Source organism: Haliotis cracherodii, unplaced genomic scaffold (assembly GCF_022045235.1).
Source record: "Haliotis cracherodii isolate W230 unplaced genomic scaffold, xgHalCrac1.p SCAF_10, whole genome shotgun sequence".
In the NCBI taxonomy this organism is placed as follows: Eukaryota; Metazoa; Mollusca; class Gastropoda; order Lepetellida; family Haliotidae; genus Haliotis; species Haliotis cracherodii.
In genome coordinates, this window is record NW_027266265.1 from 17,717,977 (window position 1) to 17,737,297 (window position 19,321).

The 19,321-nt window shown below is 38.8% G+C and overlaps 1 protein-coding gene across 1 annotated transcript in view; it reads left to right on the plus strand.

The window, feature by feature from the left end:
• Positions 1-487: 487 nt before the first annotated feature.
• Positions 488-19,321, plus strand: part of LOC139454154 (protein CBFA2T1-like) — a 127,985-nt gene continuing 109,151 nt past the window's right edge. The window contains exon 1 of the mRNA XM_071235685.1: positions 488-587. Coding sequence (XP_071091786.1) covers positions 488-587 — 100 coding nt within the window. The remainder of the gene's footprint in view (positions 588-19,321) is intronic.

Here is a 19,321-nt window from a genome sequence, read left to right on the forward strand (position 1 = left end):
AAGTGAAAGTGAGCAATAGGACAAAAGAAAGCTTCACACTAATCCTTCCTGCTGTAGACACTGATTTGAAATGATAAATATTTGATGGTATACTGTGAAATGCTTGTATGTAACTTAAGACCCACTCACCCTCATGGAATCTTTTGCTTTGTTTTGTCAATAAGATGGCCAATGAACGTGACGTATTCCAAGACTGCAAATAGCTAAACAGCAACAAACAACCAACCTTTTTTAGTGTCAAATATAGATTATTATTTTTAAATATTCATCAGGTGCACTGAGGAAGACTCCAGAAATGCATCTTCTCTTTTGTGAGATGTATGTAAATGTATTGGTAAAATGTAGTTAATTCATTTTTTTCACCCTGATCGTGATTGTGACAATTGTAGAGCTTCCTTGTTGAGCATCGGGAAATCAGTTTAACTGACAACCACAGTTGCCTCATCGGTTTCACTGGAGAATCTTTGACAGTGTTGGACTGACTGAAATGGGGGAGAGATTGAAGCCCCTAAGCTTGATGAATCTGGTTAAATCAAGCCCCCAGCGATACAATCGGATTCCCTCTCATAGGCAGTTCAACCGAAGAAGTAGGTAGATTTATAATTTTCCACACTGATTTTTTTGTATGAGTTAATGTTTATTTTTTCAAAATTAAGATTGAACAGTAGCATGGCTGTAAGGTAAGAGAAGGCGATGATGATTGTTGTTTGTGACGTTTGTGATGATGATGACTGTTGTTTGTGACGTTTGTGATGATGATTGTTGTTTGTGACGTTTGTGATGATGATGATTGTTGTTTGTGACGTTTGTGATGATGATGATTGTTGTGTGTGATGTTTGTGATGATGATTGTTGTTTGTGACGTTTGTGATGATGATGATTGTTGTTTCTGACATTTGTGATGATGATGATTGTTGTTTGTGATGTTTGTGATGATGATTGTTGTTTTTGATGTTTGTGATGATGATGATTGTTGTTTGTGACGTTTGTGATGATGATGATTTTGATATTGATGGTAATGTGAGATACAGTATTTCACTGTCGTGTAATGTCCCATGTTTACGTGTGTATAGGAGATACAGTATTTCATTATCACTGGCCTAGAGATCCGGAGTTTCTCACTTTTGTTGATTCAATATTGGGTCAGCTGTATTGGGGAATGTACTTCACATTTCGAAACAGAACATTTACTCAGAAATATGTCATGATCTTTGTGAAATCTGTTTTGGCTGTGAAGTAGTTTTAAAGACATTAAAAAGATGAATTAGCATTGAAAACATGCTTGAGTTGAGACAGTCATTATTGTACTGTAATATTGATGTGCTGGGAATATTCTATTTAATATCAGACCAGTAAGTGTTCTATTTTTATAGATTTTCTCAAATGCAGAAGATAACGAAAATGAAGTATTAGTTTACATTGATTATCGCTGAAAAAAAGATAATGTAAAGTTATAAACTCTTCAAATTTTATTCATTTAAATTCTGTGATGTGTTAATATGATACTAGCTCTTTAAATCAAATGTAACAAAAGTTCCTAAAAGTAAAGGTATCAAACTTACTTGCTATTATAAATAAAATAGGAATGATTTTACCTAGGGTAGTTTGTCTATAAAATAAATAAAACATTTACTCAGGCAAATGAAAATAACTGTTTTTGCTGTTTATCTTACAACACCATCAAATCATGGAACGACACAGAATCTGCTCAGAGACTCACTTGTATAGAGTTGGCACCATGCTTAAGATGATCCCAATGATTCTGACAGGTAGTATTACATGCAGAGGATTCCTACTGGTGGACTACCTCTTGAAAGGTCATACTGTTAATGGCTGATGAGATGCTAAACTGTTTAGGCAACGGCATGAGAATATCAAGGTTAAATGTTAAGGAAAACTCACTAGAGGTGTGTTCTGTGAAGACAATGTACCTGTGCACAATTCTGTTGTCACCGTGGCAAGTATGATGCAAGTCAAGATGACATCATTTCTGCTGTGGTGGACTTTTTGCACCACCATGAGAAAGATTTCTACACAAGTGGGATCCAAGCACTTCAGGATTGTTGGCAAGAGTGGGTGGGTGGATGTTAAAGGGGATTAACTTGAAAAATAATTCCATCAATGCTGTCCATCATAGTTAGGCTCAGAACTTTTCAGCCTCCTCTCATATCATGGGTTTCGTCCCAGACTCGCTCTGAATCTGTTTCCCCCATCACTTCAGGCTTTCCTCTCACACACTCACTCACTCACTCACTCACTCACTCACCATGCAATATATAGGACTTACAATCAATTGATGAGTACATTGAGCCTGTTTAAGTTGATGGTTAGGTCTGGGTCTGTTTAAGTTGATGGCTTGGTCTGTTTTAGTCGATGGTTTTGTCTGTTTTAGTTGATGGCTGGGTCTGATTTAGTTGATGGTTGGGTCTGTTTTAGTTGATGGTTGGGTTTGATTTAGTTGATGGTTGGGACTGTTTTAGTTGATGGTTGGGTCTGTTTTAGTTGATGGTTGTGTCTGTTTTAGTTGATGGTTGGGTCTATTTTAGTTTATGGCTGGGTCTTTTTAAGTTGATAATTGGGTCTATTTTAGTTGATGGCTGGATCTGTTTTAGTTGATGGTTGGGTCTATTTTAGTCGATGGTTGGGTCTATTTTAGTCAATGGTTAGGTCTGTTTAAGTTGATGGCTGGGTCTGTTTTAGTTGATGGTTGGGTCTATTTTAGTAGATGGCTGGGTCTGTTTTAGTTGATGGTTGTGTCTGTTTTAGTCGATGGTTGGGTCTGATTTAATTGATGGCTGGTTCAGATTTAGTTGATGGCTGGGTCTGGGTCTGTTTTAGTTGATGGTTGTGTCTGTTTTAGTTGATGGCTGGGTCCATTTTAGTTGATGGCTGAGCCTGATTTAGTTGATGGCTGGGTCTGATTTAGTTGATGGCTGGGTCTGTTTTAGTTGATGGTTGGGTCTGATTTAGTTGATGGTTGGGTCTGTCTTAGTTGATGGTTGGGCCTGATTTAGCTGATGGCTGGGTCTGATTTAGTTGATGGTTGGGTCTGTTTTAGTTGATGGCTGGGTCTGTTTTAGTTGATGGCTGGGTCTGTTTTAGTTGATGGTTGGATCTGTTCTAGTTGATGGTTGTGTCTGTTTTAGTTGATGGTTGGGTCTATTTTAGTTGATGGTTGGGTCTGTTTAAGTTGATGGATGGGTCTATTTTAGTTAATGGCTGGGTCTGATTTAGTTGATGTTTGGGTCTGTTTTAGTTGATGGCTGGGTCTGTTTTAGTTGATGGTTGGGTCTATTTTAGTTGATGGCTGGGTCTGTTTTAGTTGATGGTTGTGTCTGTTTTAGTTGATGGTTGGTTCTGATTTAGTTGATGGCTGGTTCAGATTTAGTTGATGGCTGGGTCTGGGTCTGGGTCTGTTTTAGTTGATGGTTGTGTCTGATTTAGTTGTTAGTTGTGTCTGTTTTAGTTGATGGCTGGGTCCATTTTCGTTGATGTCTGGTCCTGATTTAGTTGATGTTTGGGTCTGATTTAGTTGAAGGTTGGGTCTGTTTTAGTTGATGGCTGGGTCTGATTTAGTTGATGGCTGGGTCTGTTTTAGTTGATGGCTGGGTCTGTTTTAGTTGATGGTTGGGTCTATTTTAGTTGATGGCTGGGTCTGTTTTAGTTGATGGTTGTGTCTGTTTTAGTTGATGGTTGGTTCTGATTTAGTTGATGGCTGGTTCAGATTTAGTTGATGGCTGGGTCTGGGTCTGTTTTAGTTGATGGTTGGATCTGTTCTAGTTGATGGTTGTGTCTGTTTTAGTTGATGGTTGGGTCTATTTTAGTTGATGGCTGGGTCTGTTTAAGTTGATGGATGGGTCTATTTTAGTTAATGGCTGGGTCTGATTTAGTTGATGTTTGGGTCTGTTTTAGTTGATGGCTGGGTCTGTTTTAGTTGATGGTTGGGTCTATTTTAGTTGATGGCTGGGTCTGTTTTAGTTGATGGTTGTGTCTGTTTTAGTTGATGGTTGGTTCTGATTTAGTTGATGGCTGGTTCAGATTTAGTTGATGGCTGGGTCTGGGTCTGGGTCTGTTTTAGTTGATGGTTGTGTCTGATTTAGTTGTTAGTTGTGTCTGTTTTAGTTGATGGCTGGGTCCATTTTCGTTGATGTCTGGTCCTGATTTAGTTGATGTTTGGGTCTGATTTAGTTGATGGTTGGGTCTGTTTTAGTTGATGGCTGGGCCTGTTTCAGTTGATGGGTAAAGTATCAGTTTGTGGTTGGATTTGTTTTAGTAAATGATGAACTTTTCCACTCGTCCAGCTTCTTTACACAGAGAAGGGTATCTATAATACCCTTAAAACTACTCAACCTCTCGTATTTGTCCGCATTATATTTCATTACTCGGCATATGTGATCAAGGATACTTTTGACCCTGTGAAAATGAAGTCTGCAAGCACCTTCAGCACAAATCGAAGCCTTCTATTCTGCTACAAGATGCAAAAACCCTTTGTGACACTTGAGTAGCACACTTGTGAACACTAAGACATTAAAGAACTGAATCACTTTTTTATCTCCTCATTGTTGGTAATTTTTTATGAAACGAGTGAAGTTCATACTTTGTAAATGCCAAATGATTGTTGGTGTTTTGATATTGTCAGAGTATTTATTGTCAGCTAGGATGGAAGTGACAGTGAAGATGTTTGCCAGCATCCATGGCTCGTGGTAGTGACCAGGGGGAGATGCTGCAACATAGCATCATTTTGCCCTAATCTTATCAAAAGTGTACACGATGAAAATGTTAAAATAGAATTGTTGTTATGCTATTTACTTCTTTTACAAACAATTCTTTTTCATTGTCTTTATTCAATCACATCAAATAGACTAAAAAGAGATCCACTTATCCAGATGTCAGACATCTAGAAATCCCATCTGACAACCCCAATGAGAATATTACTTTATCAAAAAAGTATAATTTGAATTTTATGATATTTTTCAACCAAAATAATTAATTATATAAAGGATAAGTCACCTTTTACAGCAAGCATGGGTTGCTGAAGACCTATTCTACCCCGGATGCTGCCTAGAACAGTACATTCAAATGTACTTGGGCGGGTTCTTCCTGTGGAGTGAAACACTGAAGTGATACACGTCATGGTCAACTGAATCCCACAATCTATAGTATGGTTCTGACCATCAAAGATGTGGAATTCGAACTCCCAATATGCAGATATGGACAAGGCCAGGGGAAGCAACTCTTCCTCTTTTGTCCAAAGCCAATGCAGGGCATGCAGTTTAACTGCTCTGATGGACAGTGAGTGAGTATGGTTTTACGATGCAATATTCCAGCAATAACACCATAGGGGACACCAGAAAGAGGCTTCACACATTGTACCCATCTCGGGATTTGAACCCGGGTCTTCGGCGTGACGAGCAAACGCTTTAACCACTAGGCTACCTATCCCCACCCTGATGGACAGAAAAAGTGAGATAGACAGACAAGATAAGCAACAGGTGGGAGGACAAGAACAAAGCAAGAAGTTAAACCAAGTACACAACACAAATATCATTCATTACGTGTGAAAAATGCATGATTGGCGGGTTTGGAATCAGCTGCTCTCTGCTGATTAAGTGATATCTAAAAAATCTGACATTTCTGCTTGCCTAATCCATTTCTTCCACCTTTTAACATAGAGAACAATTATGAATGATTTGGTTGAGCAGCAGCCAGCTTGTCGGGCAGCATCCAGTGCATCAGGCCACACTGAGATGCAGCTCCAGCCATGGCCTTCCATCACGGCACAGGAGCAACATGCACAATCTCTGTGGTATATCGAAATGATCTTTAAACATGTTGATGGAGATAGGGTAGGGATGCTTTGTGAGTCTTCTTGAAAATTTTGGAAATAGTTGTGATTATGTGACCTTTAGAATATTGTTAGGACAAAAAATATATTCAGGATGATTATGAATGAGTGTGTGAATGTTGTTTAAGGTCAGTGATACAGTTCATCTGTATGGTGACCTGTAAATAATAGACAAACCAGGGATTGATATTATGAGCAATATTTCACCAACTAGTACTGTCAGTAGCCTTGCTCCAAGGCTGTACTAAAAGATAAGTCCATGGATGTGTAGTAATTCTATCCTTATATAGGCATGCAAGTCTAGATAAGTGGACAGTAGAGAATGCCATTCTCTTATAAGGACAACTTGTTCTTATTATTTATACAATCTAGAAATTGTGATTTCAACTAATACTTATTGCCTTAGAGACTTGTGCAAGTCTATCCTGTCAGGTGCTGGGAACCTTACGATTCTAGCCTGTGTTCCCCAGTAGGTGGGAGAGTCTGTATCTCTGCACTGGATGGAGTGTTGGCATTCTATATGGATAACTGTGGTTATATTTTATACAGATGAAAGTGCTTATATTTTGTGTAGAAAAAAGGTTCATTTTTTGTAGAACACAGTTTTTATGTTTTAATACAGATGAAAGTGGATATATTTTCTTACAGATGAAAGTGGATATATTTTCATATAAACTGAGGAGCAAAGAAAGTATGCCAAGTTTGTTTTTGATTCAATCGAAAATTGAAAGAATGGTTGATGGATTTGCAACCGCATGACCCTACCATGTTTGAAATATTGTAAATTTGTGCTGAAAAAAGATAAGACGACGAAGATAACCATCAACAGTTGTGTGTTATGAGGAATTTCTTTTTTCACTTTTACAGTTTTAAAGCAAATTGTACTTTAAAAAATAAAGCCATGTACAAGTAATCTTTGAGTGCTAACTAATGTCAGTACAGTTCATTTTTGGGATATATTGCTAACTTGGTTTGCTAACTGTTGAAAATCAGATGTATGATAAAATCAACTGAGAGGTATAGATCTAGTTTCTTTTGCTCTTCAGTTTAGATGAAGTGGTTTTATTTTGATTAGACAAAAGTGGTTACATTTTTATATACCAGTAGATGAAAGTGGTTATATGTGTGTGTAGAACACAATTGTTATATTTTTACATAGATGAAAGTAGTTATATTTGTGTGAAAAACATGGTTGTTATATTTTTACATAGATGAAAGTAGTTATATTTGTGTGTAGAACACTGTAGTTATATTTTTACATAGATGAAAGTAGTTATATGTGTGGGTAGAAAATGTTAGTTATATTTTTATTTAAATAAAAGTAGTTATATTTTTGTGCAGAACACAGTGGATATATTCCTTATAGTTGATTGTGGTAATAGTTCTGTATGGGTGACAGTGGTTATATTCTTCAATAGGAGGCAGTGGATATATATAAGCTGTTTTCTATATTGTATCATCTGATGTATATTTCTTTATCTGTGTCTGTAGAACAGCCTCATATGAGTTGGTATCATTTTTATGATTAAGCGAGCTATAAACTGATAGTAAGTGGTATAGATTTCAGGGGTTGTGAAATGTACAGCCTAATAACAGCTGTGAAGTGTTTATTTTGTAAAGTGAAATTGATTTATTATGGCTATGATTGAAGAGTAATCCTGTGGCAAGTAATAGTGTTATGAGACTTTAAAAAACAAACGGATCCAAAAGCAGTTTAATTCATATTGTTTTGGTGTTCCTATCTATTAACTCCTACTTTTAATAGAAATCACTCCCGAAATAATAAAAAAAGTTAGACACTACGACTTAATTCATATATCTACTTTTAGACTAACATTTAGCCTCTGTAATGAAAATAGTTCAGAATAGTTAGCCCAGATAATCTCTTTTTATAGTTTTATAGTTTAAAAAACACACAGAGTTTTTGCTTACCATTTGGCTTGGGTAGGGCAATATGAAATTAAAAAAGTATTTATCTAGCTCAATATATATTCCCATCTAGTATGGTTGGTTGGTTAAGTTGGAAAATAGAAGATAATGCTATATCAAGGATGTTTACCATATTTACATGTATGTGTATTTATATTTGCCAGAGAAAACTTTACTGTGCTTTTAATTAATTATTATTTCCAAAGTTCACATTTACGCACTTGATTGATTTAATAAAACACAAACAAAAAACATGGTTGAACAAATATAAATATTTTTCTTTTAATTTTTGATTATTTTCTTTGACGAAATAAAAATGTGTCGCATAGTGCAGAAGGGACATACCGGTATTCTACGACCATTGTGTAAAAGACATATTAGGACTGTTCTTGCAGAAAAAAAGTATTGTAGAGCTACCTGTGTAGAAGGAAAATATTCTATACTATTTCAGATATTCCATGGCTTATAATGCATGTAGGAACCATTTTTTAAAATAATTCTTCAGAAAAGAACCATGCTATAACTATTTTAATGGAGAAATAATCCCTTTAAGGCTCACAATCACAAATCACCTAATTTCGTTTATCCAACAGACTCATTAATCCGCCATAATCATATGCAACCAACCATGACGGATTAACGAGACTTGACTGTATCATATATCACCGTCTGTGAAGCGACCCCACCTATCAGGCAAGCACCTTGCCCCATCTACCTGCATTTCCAGCCCATACACAATCCCTACATTTACAATAAAAACATCCTTATTCAACTCTATAGCCTCTCATAAAGACCCTGAAAGAAACATATCCAATCTCCCAAGCAAGTCTGGCAATGTAGATTCATATTCTGGTCTCCTTTCTATAATATTTATAACATATAGGAAGACATTTGAAAGAAGAAACATTTGAAAATATTTCTATTTCAGTGACTAAATGTTAGTCTATAAATCTAGGTTACAAATAGGCTAAGCAATAGGGCATCCTCGTCCCCATACTCCTCCGCATCTTCATGCATGCAGTGACCAGAGCCACCTTGATAGTCACTTACCCATCACCAGCAACCTGCTGTGTGCATCACACAGACTTAATGGCCAGATTATGAAGCTCAACACTCTCAAGTGTTTAAAGAAGAGCTATTTACTCAACTGACCAAATGCCTTGATGTGAGGTACATATGTAGCAGCTGACCACTGATTGATATTCAAAGGGGATGTTTTGTTAAACAGGCTTTGTGAAGCGTCACTGGGTTTAGGCTTAGGAAGACACGAGCTGCTGAACACCTGGAGGAACTAAACATACCAAATGTGTTTTCACGCCACAAAATAATGCCCTGACGGATTACACTTTTACTTATAATTATTTTAGTTTAATTTAGTTTAATTTAGTTTAATTTAATTTAGTTTAATGTGATTAGATGTTAAAATAACATTTTCCCTTTCGTAAAAATATTTTCTTCGGCATTTTTCTACTCTATGTGGATGTTTTCTCAGATGATTTCTGACCTTTGAGATAAAGGACCTTATGGGTGAACACAGGTTTTTACGACCACGATATTATAATTCATATTTGTTACACAGAGACATGGCATCAAACATTTGGTCCTATTTTCAAACTTATAACTGTTGATATAATAATTGCAGTTTTTAGATATAATGTCTGATTAATTGAAAGTAGACATGTATGCAGAAGTTTTTTAATTACACTGCAAACTATCAAGAGAAAAATAAAATATTATGATATATTTATGTTTTGTATATTAGTAAGCTGACATCTAATGTCTTTCTTTATGACACCACTGCACAATTGTATCCCAGCACCATAATGTCCCTTTACTCCTGGTGGGTTCTTGTTCATTTTAATGTCTTTGTCTGAGGATTTGTTGGGATTCTGAGTGAGAGTTGGTCCTCAGCAGCCTGTGTTTGTTGTAAGAGGCATCCAAATGGATCAGGTGGTCAGACTTGGTGGTCTGGTTGATTGTGTGTCATTGTACCAATACAGCGTGGATCGTTGCTCATAATATCAATCACTAGTTTGTCTAGTCCAAACTTGGTTTTTGACAGACCGCCATGACATGGCTGGAATATTGAGGAGGGTGGTTCAAAATAACAAACAAACAACAGATGAAGGCAGTTGACCAAATCACGATTCCAAGACCTGGCTGATTCACTGTCAGATTTTACTCTTAGGCCATTGGTTTGCCTGCTCCAGACATGAACTCTAATACCTCATACACTGCTTAGTAGCATGCACCATTATGATCAACCTCTTCTCTAATATGTAGGGCGGTCGGGTAGCCTGGTGGTAAAAGCGTTCGCTCGTCACGCCGAAGACCCGGGTTCGATTTGGTACAAGGGTACAATGTGCGAAGCCCATTTCTGGTGTTTCCCGCTGTGATATAGCTGGAATATTGCTAAAAGAGGCGTAAATCCATACTCACTCACTCACTCTGATATGTTAGTGATCATCTCTCCTATGGCACTGTCTTGCAGCAAGGCAACAATGGATGCCACAGTATACATTAAGGCCCATCAACAATTGGTAGAAAGGCGGACATTTCTTGAATGTGCAGCCTAGAACATCTCCCTAATGTATTGTTTACAATTTGTAATTTCAAATAGGTTTCTTTCTGATTTAAGCTAATTAAAACAGTACAAACAGAGGTACTGGTGGTAATTTAATTATCTCCAGATAACGTTGGACCACAGAACAGACGGACAGGTTTCTCCTCCCACTTTGTGTTCCTCATTCCTCCAGTACCTGTCACAGGAAGCGTGGTGGCCTGGATGGGGGTTGTTAGGAATTAATCTGTTAACATTTAAGTTCCACGATGAACATGTTTTCTTGAATATTTTCTAGCTTTAAAAATTTGTATGATCAGATTTTATTGCTGATCTATTTATGATCAATTAAAACCAAATTTTAAAATTATTTTGAAATCTCTGAAACGTTATGATAGATTGTAGGAATGCTTCACAGTTCAACTGAATGTAAGTAACTGCAAACATGTTTTGTTGTTGTTGTTTTTCTATAAAATTCAATAAAAATGAAAAATTTGAAATTCATTAAATGGTGAATAGTAGAACTAGATTTGTTTAAAAAAAATATATCATAAGTTTGTCATTCTCTCAGTGCCGAAACAGTATGATAGCTTGGCGCCCCTTTAACTGGCCCATCTAGGCGGCACCAATAGCAGGGTTGCAGGCAGTCTGGCAGCGCAGTGTTACAAGTGTATGTATGTGTGTATCGCTGATGGAAGGCAGAAGGATCCGAGGCCCATGTGTTAAGCAGACTGGCAGAGTTTGGTTTCGCAAGCTGTTTGCCACAATCAAAGCCACATGTTAGGCTTGTACACACTGGCGCCAGCCAGTCGCAGACAAATCTGGAGAATCACTCCTCCTGACCTCAGTCAAAACAAAAATTCTAACCATATGAGTTTGCCATGCCTTTCTAATGGTTAAATACTATACGAGTAATTGGAAAGCCACATGGCCTCGCCTATCTGTTCTCAAGTACAGCACTTGTGCCCCACTCACTGCCGTTCACTATACCCAAACGTACCTCCCGAGGTGCACATTCATCGAATTCTACCTCAATATTGCTTGTTGGCAGGTTTTTTAAGTTCGGGGTATTTTGGTGGGGAGGGAGGAGGGTGTTTTTGTGGTATTTGTGTCCTCTTTGGCGCCAGGAAGAGGCATATCAGCATGCTTCATATCAGATTTTTCACAAAATGTATAAATATGCCGACATTTCTGTCTGTTGGGAAAATCAAAATGATATGATTGAAATGCATTTGTAAATGATAACTTGGTGTCAAGACCACACCTTTGGAGTGTCGTTCACCTGTGTCTGTCATTATAGATAAGAACAAAACGATGGTTGTAATTCACAGGTTTTTTGTACATGGTATTCCTCATGGGTTTTATACTTTGCACAAGCAATTTTCCTTGTCCGGACTCCCTATTCTCATCACAGAAACCGTATGTAGAATTTTCTGTTCTGTCATCCCAATGTACATTGTTATCCAACAACCTGATTATCACACTGAACAACATTGAGGGATGCTGTTGTGATGAATGATTTGTTGAAGACAAGTCATCTTCAATCTATCAGAGGAGTCCCCCGTGTCCTGTTGGAGAGAACACATTCCGAAATGTGGTCCAGTTTCACTAGCAGCAAGTGTCCACAGTCATACAGCTAATCAACCACTGCCGCCATGTGGCCCTGCCAGACACACCTACCATTGCCCCTCCCCCTCCCTGCCTGTCCTGGAATGTCCTGTGGGGAGGGGGTGTTGTGGTGAATTACCCCATCTTGTTTGACAGGGCACAGCTCTGCTTGTTTATGGCAGTGGTTGCTGGTGTGGCGGCTCTGAGGTCACTGCGTCTGTCTCCAGTCAACATTCTGTAGTCTTGAGGTCCAGGGCTATCTGCAAAGCCTGTGTTGTCTTGATGGAGGTCCTGGGCCTGTTCACTGTCATATCTTCTGTTCCTCTGGGTTATAAAGGCCTCTGTTCGCAGTAAGGCGGAACATTGAAATTGGAGGGCAGCTGTCATCAGTCGGATGTTACGTAGTGGATCACTATCTCAAGGTCGCCATATGTTTATGTCTCTGATCGTGGTTAACATTATTGTCCTGTGTGAAGAAACATACAAGGTCACAGGAGTATTTTGAGAGGTTTGTGGTCAGATGACAGAGGTGCCATCAGGGTGAAAGAACATGATCGGGATCAGAAGTGGGCTTGTAAAATTGAACAAGGAGAGTTTGTTATTTGACAGGACCATGTCTGGAAAGTAAGTTTGTTAGAGTTTCCAGGTCTGTTTTGAGGTAAAAAAGTTCTTCCTTCTGTAAACCAGGAATTCAGTTCGACTAACACATTGTGTATGAAATCATTTATTACACAAAAAATTGTGTTTAAAAAAACCCAAGTCATGGTGCAGGGTTTGAAGACTTCCTGTATGTAGTTATGTTAGAGTATGGGAGTTACAAACTCCTTAGCACGAAGAGCTCTTTGTGGAATGAGGCCTAGAGCTATAGGAAGATGTTTGAGTCTGGTTTGAGGTTGCAAGAGGTCTGTTCCCGTGAAGATCCGGGATAGAGCCCATGTGTCTCCTAAGGGGCCACTATGCTTGTCATAAGAGGTGACTAACAGGATCGGGTGGTCAGGCTTGCTAATTTAATTAATTCATGTCATCGTATCCCAATTGCGTAGATCGGACTCAATTATTTACAGACTGCTGTCATTTAGCTGAATATATGCTGAGTGTGGCAGTATACAACACACAACGAACCACAAGAGGTCTTCCTTCTGTACATTAGGAACCCAAGGATTTGTCAAAAGTCAACAGTTCCAGCATCCTGAATGAATATAGAGACTACACTCGAACGTTCATTACAAGTTGGCAGTTTGATTGGAGGGGACATTTATCCATGACAGATGAAGAGTCAGAGGGTGGTTCAATAACGCATCTATCAACAACAAACTTTGATATCTAATCAGACCATCTGGTGATTTTCAGATGTGTATGAAATAACACAACCTCTGGGCAGAGCCAAATCAGAACACATGGGAACACTTGACTATAATATATAACGTTATATCTGGTGACATATATCTGGTGTCATGTGTGCACAAGCCAGCTGCAGTCAGACGTCAACTTTTCTGCAAACCTGGGACGTGGTTGGATCACCTTGAATGGTGGACTAACACTTACTCTATGAAAACATTTTGTTAAAATAGTTGTGATTCTCTTTTTTCAATAGAACCTTTACTCCCTGCTTGAAACTAGACTTGCATTAGTTTGATCTGGATGCCTAGACTTTTAGTGAAAAATAATTAAAACATGATCAATTCCACAGTCATGGTGAAGGACTTGGAATGGGTGTGAATGTGTTATTAACTATGTGGTCTGGGGGGTCTTAAAAGAGTCTGCTCAATCTTGACAAAGTTTAACTAGGCTAATGATCCATTGCTTGACCTCACCTAGTTTCTTCAGTGAGTATGTTCAGAAGGTGTTCTTGGACAGGTTACCGGGACATCTTTCGAACGCGCCAGCTTCGCGGAATCGACCGAACGTAACCTACTTCGCGGAATTCGTATGTCTCCTTGGCAGGTTGAATGTAACAAGTGATTCCTTGAACGTGGCAGATGAGATTTAGGCCTGATAGGAGCAGGACGCATCCCGAGATGCTTCTACTCATAGCTTGCCTGTTTTCAGAGCCCTGCTTGGGCTATTCTTCCATGTGCATACTTCCATACCAGGGAAGTTCAATTTGTACATAATGTGTTTATTGTAAATATCTTGTGGGTTTATTAAAAGCGTTGAATTTCCGTTTTCAGTTAGTTTTCATTCGAGGGGCTTCTTCTCCTCAGAGTGAGTTGCTGGTTCAGTTGTATTCATGGACACATCATCTAGACCTATACAGGTGTCTGTCAGTGCACAGTCTGGTCACTGTCAGGTATTCACAGGCCTGGTAACATGTGTTGCTGCATGGTTGTGGGACGCAGCTGAACCTGGTGTCGTATGGAGGCCAGAACCAATGTTCTCTCAGCAGCTGGAAGATTTACAAGACTATAAAGCCTTCACTTGGAAATTGTGTACCTAATGCCTTCCTGGGATTCATAAATCATATTAGAATTGGTCTCCAGCAACCCATGCTTGACATAAGAGGCGACTAACGGGATCCGGTGGTCAGACTTGCTGACTTGTTTGATGCATGTCATCGTATCCCAATCGTGTATATTGATGCTCATGATATCAATCACTGGATTGTCTGGTCCAGACTAGGTTTTTTACAGACCGCCGTCATATAGCTGGAATATGTTTTTGAGTGTGGCGTTCAACTACAAACAAACAAACAAAAATAAATCATGTGTCAGTTAGATGATTATGTATAGATGAAAGAAATTACAGATTTATCATCCTTGTGAAATAATGGCAAGAGTTCCCAGCCTTGTGACATCAGAATGCCTAAACCTCAGAAATCTGAAATCATCAGACAGCTGGTCTTCTATGGTGCCACAATTTGCTGTACAGAGTTAGGCTTGCCAGGGAGGTGTGCTAGAGGGGCATGCATGGGTTCGAATCCCAGATTCTCTGTGAATATGTTTATTGGTGTGTCAGCACCATACCCATTCTCATGGGTTTTACCAAAGTGGTAAATGTTTGAGATCTGCATCACTTTGGACTTTCCTTCCCAATCAAGCTGACACGTAGACTTGCCCATGTCTGTAAGGCAATAATGATGTTCAAATAATAATTTCTAAATTATTCAAATAATAAAAACAAGTCCCTATAAAATACTGGTGTCCTTAGTACTGTCTGCTTATTTGGACTTGCCAATACACGGATAGAATTGCTATACACCTATGGACTTATCATTCAGTACAGCCTTGGAGCAAGGCTAGCTGACACACTGTGATATAACTGGAGTACTGTTCAAAACAGTGTTAAACCAAACTCGCACACTCAAAATATCGAAAACTGTTATTTCTGAAACCGCTAATAAATTCATGTAAGAGTGGTGTCCCCTCATATTTCCAAGTTCCCATATAAGTAATATCCTTAATATTAGGTGTGTTGACATCTGGATTGAAACACATATAGTTTCTGTAGGATGCTAGATTTAGAAGAACTGTATGTTGCCTTGATGTTCAAGGGTAGCCGATCTAAGTGTCACATGACCTCAGGATAACATGGATGGCAGACATTGAGGTCTGGACATGCCATCTTTTGGGGATACCACTGGATCACATATAACATGGGTAGGAGATACCACTGGATCATATATAACATGGGTCAGAGATACCACTAGATCATATATAACATGGTTTGAGTATAACACTGGATCATATATAACATGGGTAGGAGATACCACTGGATCATATATAACATGGGTCAGAGATACCACTGGATCATATATAACATAGTTTGAGTATAACACTGGATCATATATAACATGGGTTGGAGATACCACTGAATCATATATAACATGTGTTAGGGATACCACTGGATCATATATAACATGGGTCAGGATACCACTGGATTGTATATAACATGGGTAGGAGATACCACTGGATCCTATATAACATGGGTCAGGGATAACACTGGATCATGTATAACATGGGTCAGGGATACCACTGGATCCTATATAACATGGGTCAGGGATAACACTGGATCCTATATAACATGGGTCAGGGATAACACTGGATCCTATGTAACATGGGTCAGGATATCACTGGATTGTATATAACATGGGTCAGGGATACCACTGGATCTTATATAACATGGGTCAGGGATACCACTGGATCCTATATAACATTGGTCAGAGATAACACTGGATCCTATATAACATGGGTTGGGAATACCACTGGATCCTGTATAACATTGGTCAGGGATAACACTGGATCCTATATAACATGGATTGGGGATAACACTGGATCCTATATAACATGGGTTGGGGATAACACTGGATTCTATATAACATGGGTTGGGGATAACACTGGATCCTATATAACATGGGTTGGGGATACCACTGGATCCTATATAACATGGGTCAGGGATACCACTGGATCATATATAACATGGGTCAGGGATACCACTGGATCCTATATAACATGGGTCAGAGATAACACTGGATCCTATATAACATGGGTTGGGAATACCACTGGATCCTGTATAACATTGGTCAGGGATAACACTGGATCCTATATAACATGGATTGGGGATAACACTGGATCCTATATAACATGGGTTGGGGATAACACTGGATCCTATATAACATGGGTTGGGGATAACACTGGATCCTATATAACATGGGTCAGGATACCACTGGATTGTATATAACATGGGTCAGGGATACCACTGGATCCTATATAACATGGGTTGGGGATACCACTGAATCCTATATAACATGGGTTGGGGATACCACTGGATCATATATAACATGGGTCAGGGATACCACTGGATCATATATAACATGGGTCAGGGATACCACTGGATCATATATAACATGAGTTGTGTGTTGTTTCACCCAAACAATGTACATGTGCAAAAGTCTGTTGTTGCCATGATGGTGCTTTCAACTCTTCGAACATCCTCCGTTTTCACCAGATTCCCACCACCAGATTCCCACCACCAGATTTCCACCTCTCCCTCAACTTGAAGAGAGAACTGCCCGGCAAGAATTATGCAAATTATGTACCTTCTGCCGTCTGCACCAGTGGGATCCAGGCAAGAGTGTGCGGACCTCTAGTGGGATTAAGTTGACAAATAATTAGCATTTTATCCAACTCCATCAGCAAAATCCATCATAGTTAGGCACCAAACTTCTCAGCTTTCTCTTGTATCAAGAATCAGAGATACCAAGGATCAGAGATACCATGGGTGAGAGATACTTAGGGTTGGGGGTACCTGTTTCAGTGTATTGGATATGGACCCAACAACAAGAATTAAGATACGGAACTTTAGGGTTAATGTTTGCTTGTCAGGCTTTTAGGTGTATGTAACATCGGCCTAAGGGATGAATGTACTTCTTGGTGAACCCTGCAAGCTGTGATATGACTGCCATGTTGTTATCACTGCAGGAAACATGCATGAAGACATTCATGCACTGCTACACTGTTATGCTGGTGGCTATTTGATATGTGATAATCAGCTAGTGGAGGTAGGCCACAGCAAATTCACTTTTTGTTCAGATGATTCTCATTCCTTTTAAAGAAAACAAATTGGACTACCATTTGGATTATGGGCGAGAACTGATCTTAAGCCCCTATGCTTGTAAGAGCCAACTGAAGCAAAGATCTGGTTGTTACATTTCTTACCTGTATTATCATTTACAGACAACAATGATTTAGCTAGAATATTGCTGACTGTGGCTTAAAATTACATTCAGGGTCTGATTTAGACAAGCTAGCCGCTACTTGATTACCTCAAGTCTGGCTACAAGTGGTTAAAATGATATCCTTGGGATTGTCTCTTTAGGAGTGAGTAAGTAAAAGTTTTATATCACATCGGCAATATTTAAGCCATATAGCGATGAAAACAAGGTATTCAGTCTCTTCAGCAAAAAGATCCAAAGAACTAACAATCATGTTGTTGCAACGGTATTGAAAACGTGTTATGTAGCACATAACTGAAATCTTATTCTTTGTTCACACCTCTTATAGATATTCTCTGAATGATACTTATCGGATCATTGTGACTCAGTTTGAGATGTATAAAATGTTGATTTGAAGAGCAGGGATACTTTTTGACATAATGTGTCCAATACGTTACATTGGCCACATAAATCTGAGTTAATTCCATTCATGCGGATGCAACTGCAGTGCACACAGTAATAACATGTGTGCAGAATGTGAACGCTGTGATCGGCCTGCAATACATTTGCAGCACATATTTTGTAAATCCCTGTGACTTATATCTAGAAGATAAACGTCAGGTTGCAGAGGATGGATTTCAGTCTCTCAAGAATGAAGAAAATAAAAAATGCACAAAGTCTTGATGCCTGTCTTGATGTAGCTCTGACAGGAAGTCAGCCAGTTAGCACATCGACAGAATTTTGCAAGCAATAAACATGTTCTCCTGTGTGGGTGAGATTCAGTATTGGTAGTGTCAGGCAGCATGGATTACACACCTGTTCAGCCACTACCTTTCAAAAGTCTGTTATTGGTCGTCAGCGGGGTTGTTGCAGCCTTTCATCATGGTCTGGTTAATATGCGAACACCTGGTGTCATCACTGATTTTCAGTGATCCATTCATATCATTTTCACAGCTATTTACCCTTTTATGTTCAATGGAATCTGTTTCGGCAGATAATTGAGTTATTCTCTGGCATTGGAGTTATATATTTAGGGATGCCTAGCAGAATGTTGGAGACAGATTCCAACCTGGGTTCCCACGGGATCATCAAATTTAAGTTAGCAGACAAAGTGATTTGTGGATGTCTCTAAACTTGCTAGGACTGCCAATTAGACACAGCGTAGTTCCTCTTTAAGGGTGTTCTGTAATAAGTATGGCCACGGTTTGATCTGGTAGACATTCATGTTGTAATCTAAGACAGGTTTGAACTGGATAGAGAGTGATGGTTTATGAATCCTTCCACTCACATAAATCACAATCTTCCTTTTCCGCTTATTTTACGAGAATGGACAATTAAGAAGCATCATTATTATTTCAAATGGACCATTTCCAGAGATGATTATCCTTACCTACATTACAATTTGATAATTGTAAGTTATGAGTTTAGAAGTTTCTGTATAATGACTGTAATAGATTGAGGGCCATTACGCCCTGATGGTTACCTCAAATACCTTAACCTTCAGTCGGGCTTCCAATCAGAAGTGAGTGATTTAGGTTTAATCTGATTTTAGCAATATTACAGTAATATAATGGTGGGGAACACCGAGAAAGGGCTTCATAAATTGTATCCATCCAGAGACTTAGGGTGAGGTGAAATAGGGTTTAGCGTCGTGTCCAAGATTATTGCACTTACATTGTGACGTGTATGTATGTGTGTATCTACTTATAATGGTCTGGACCAATGCTGA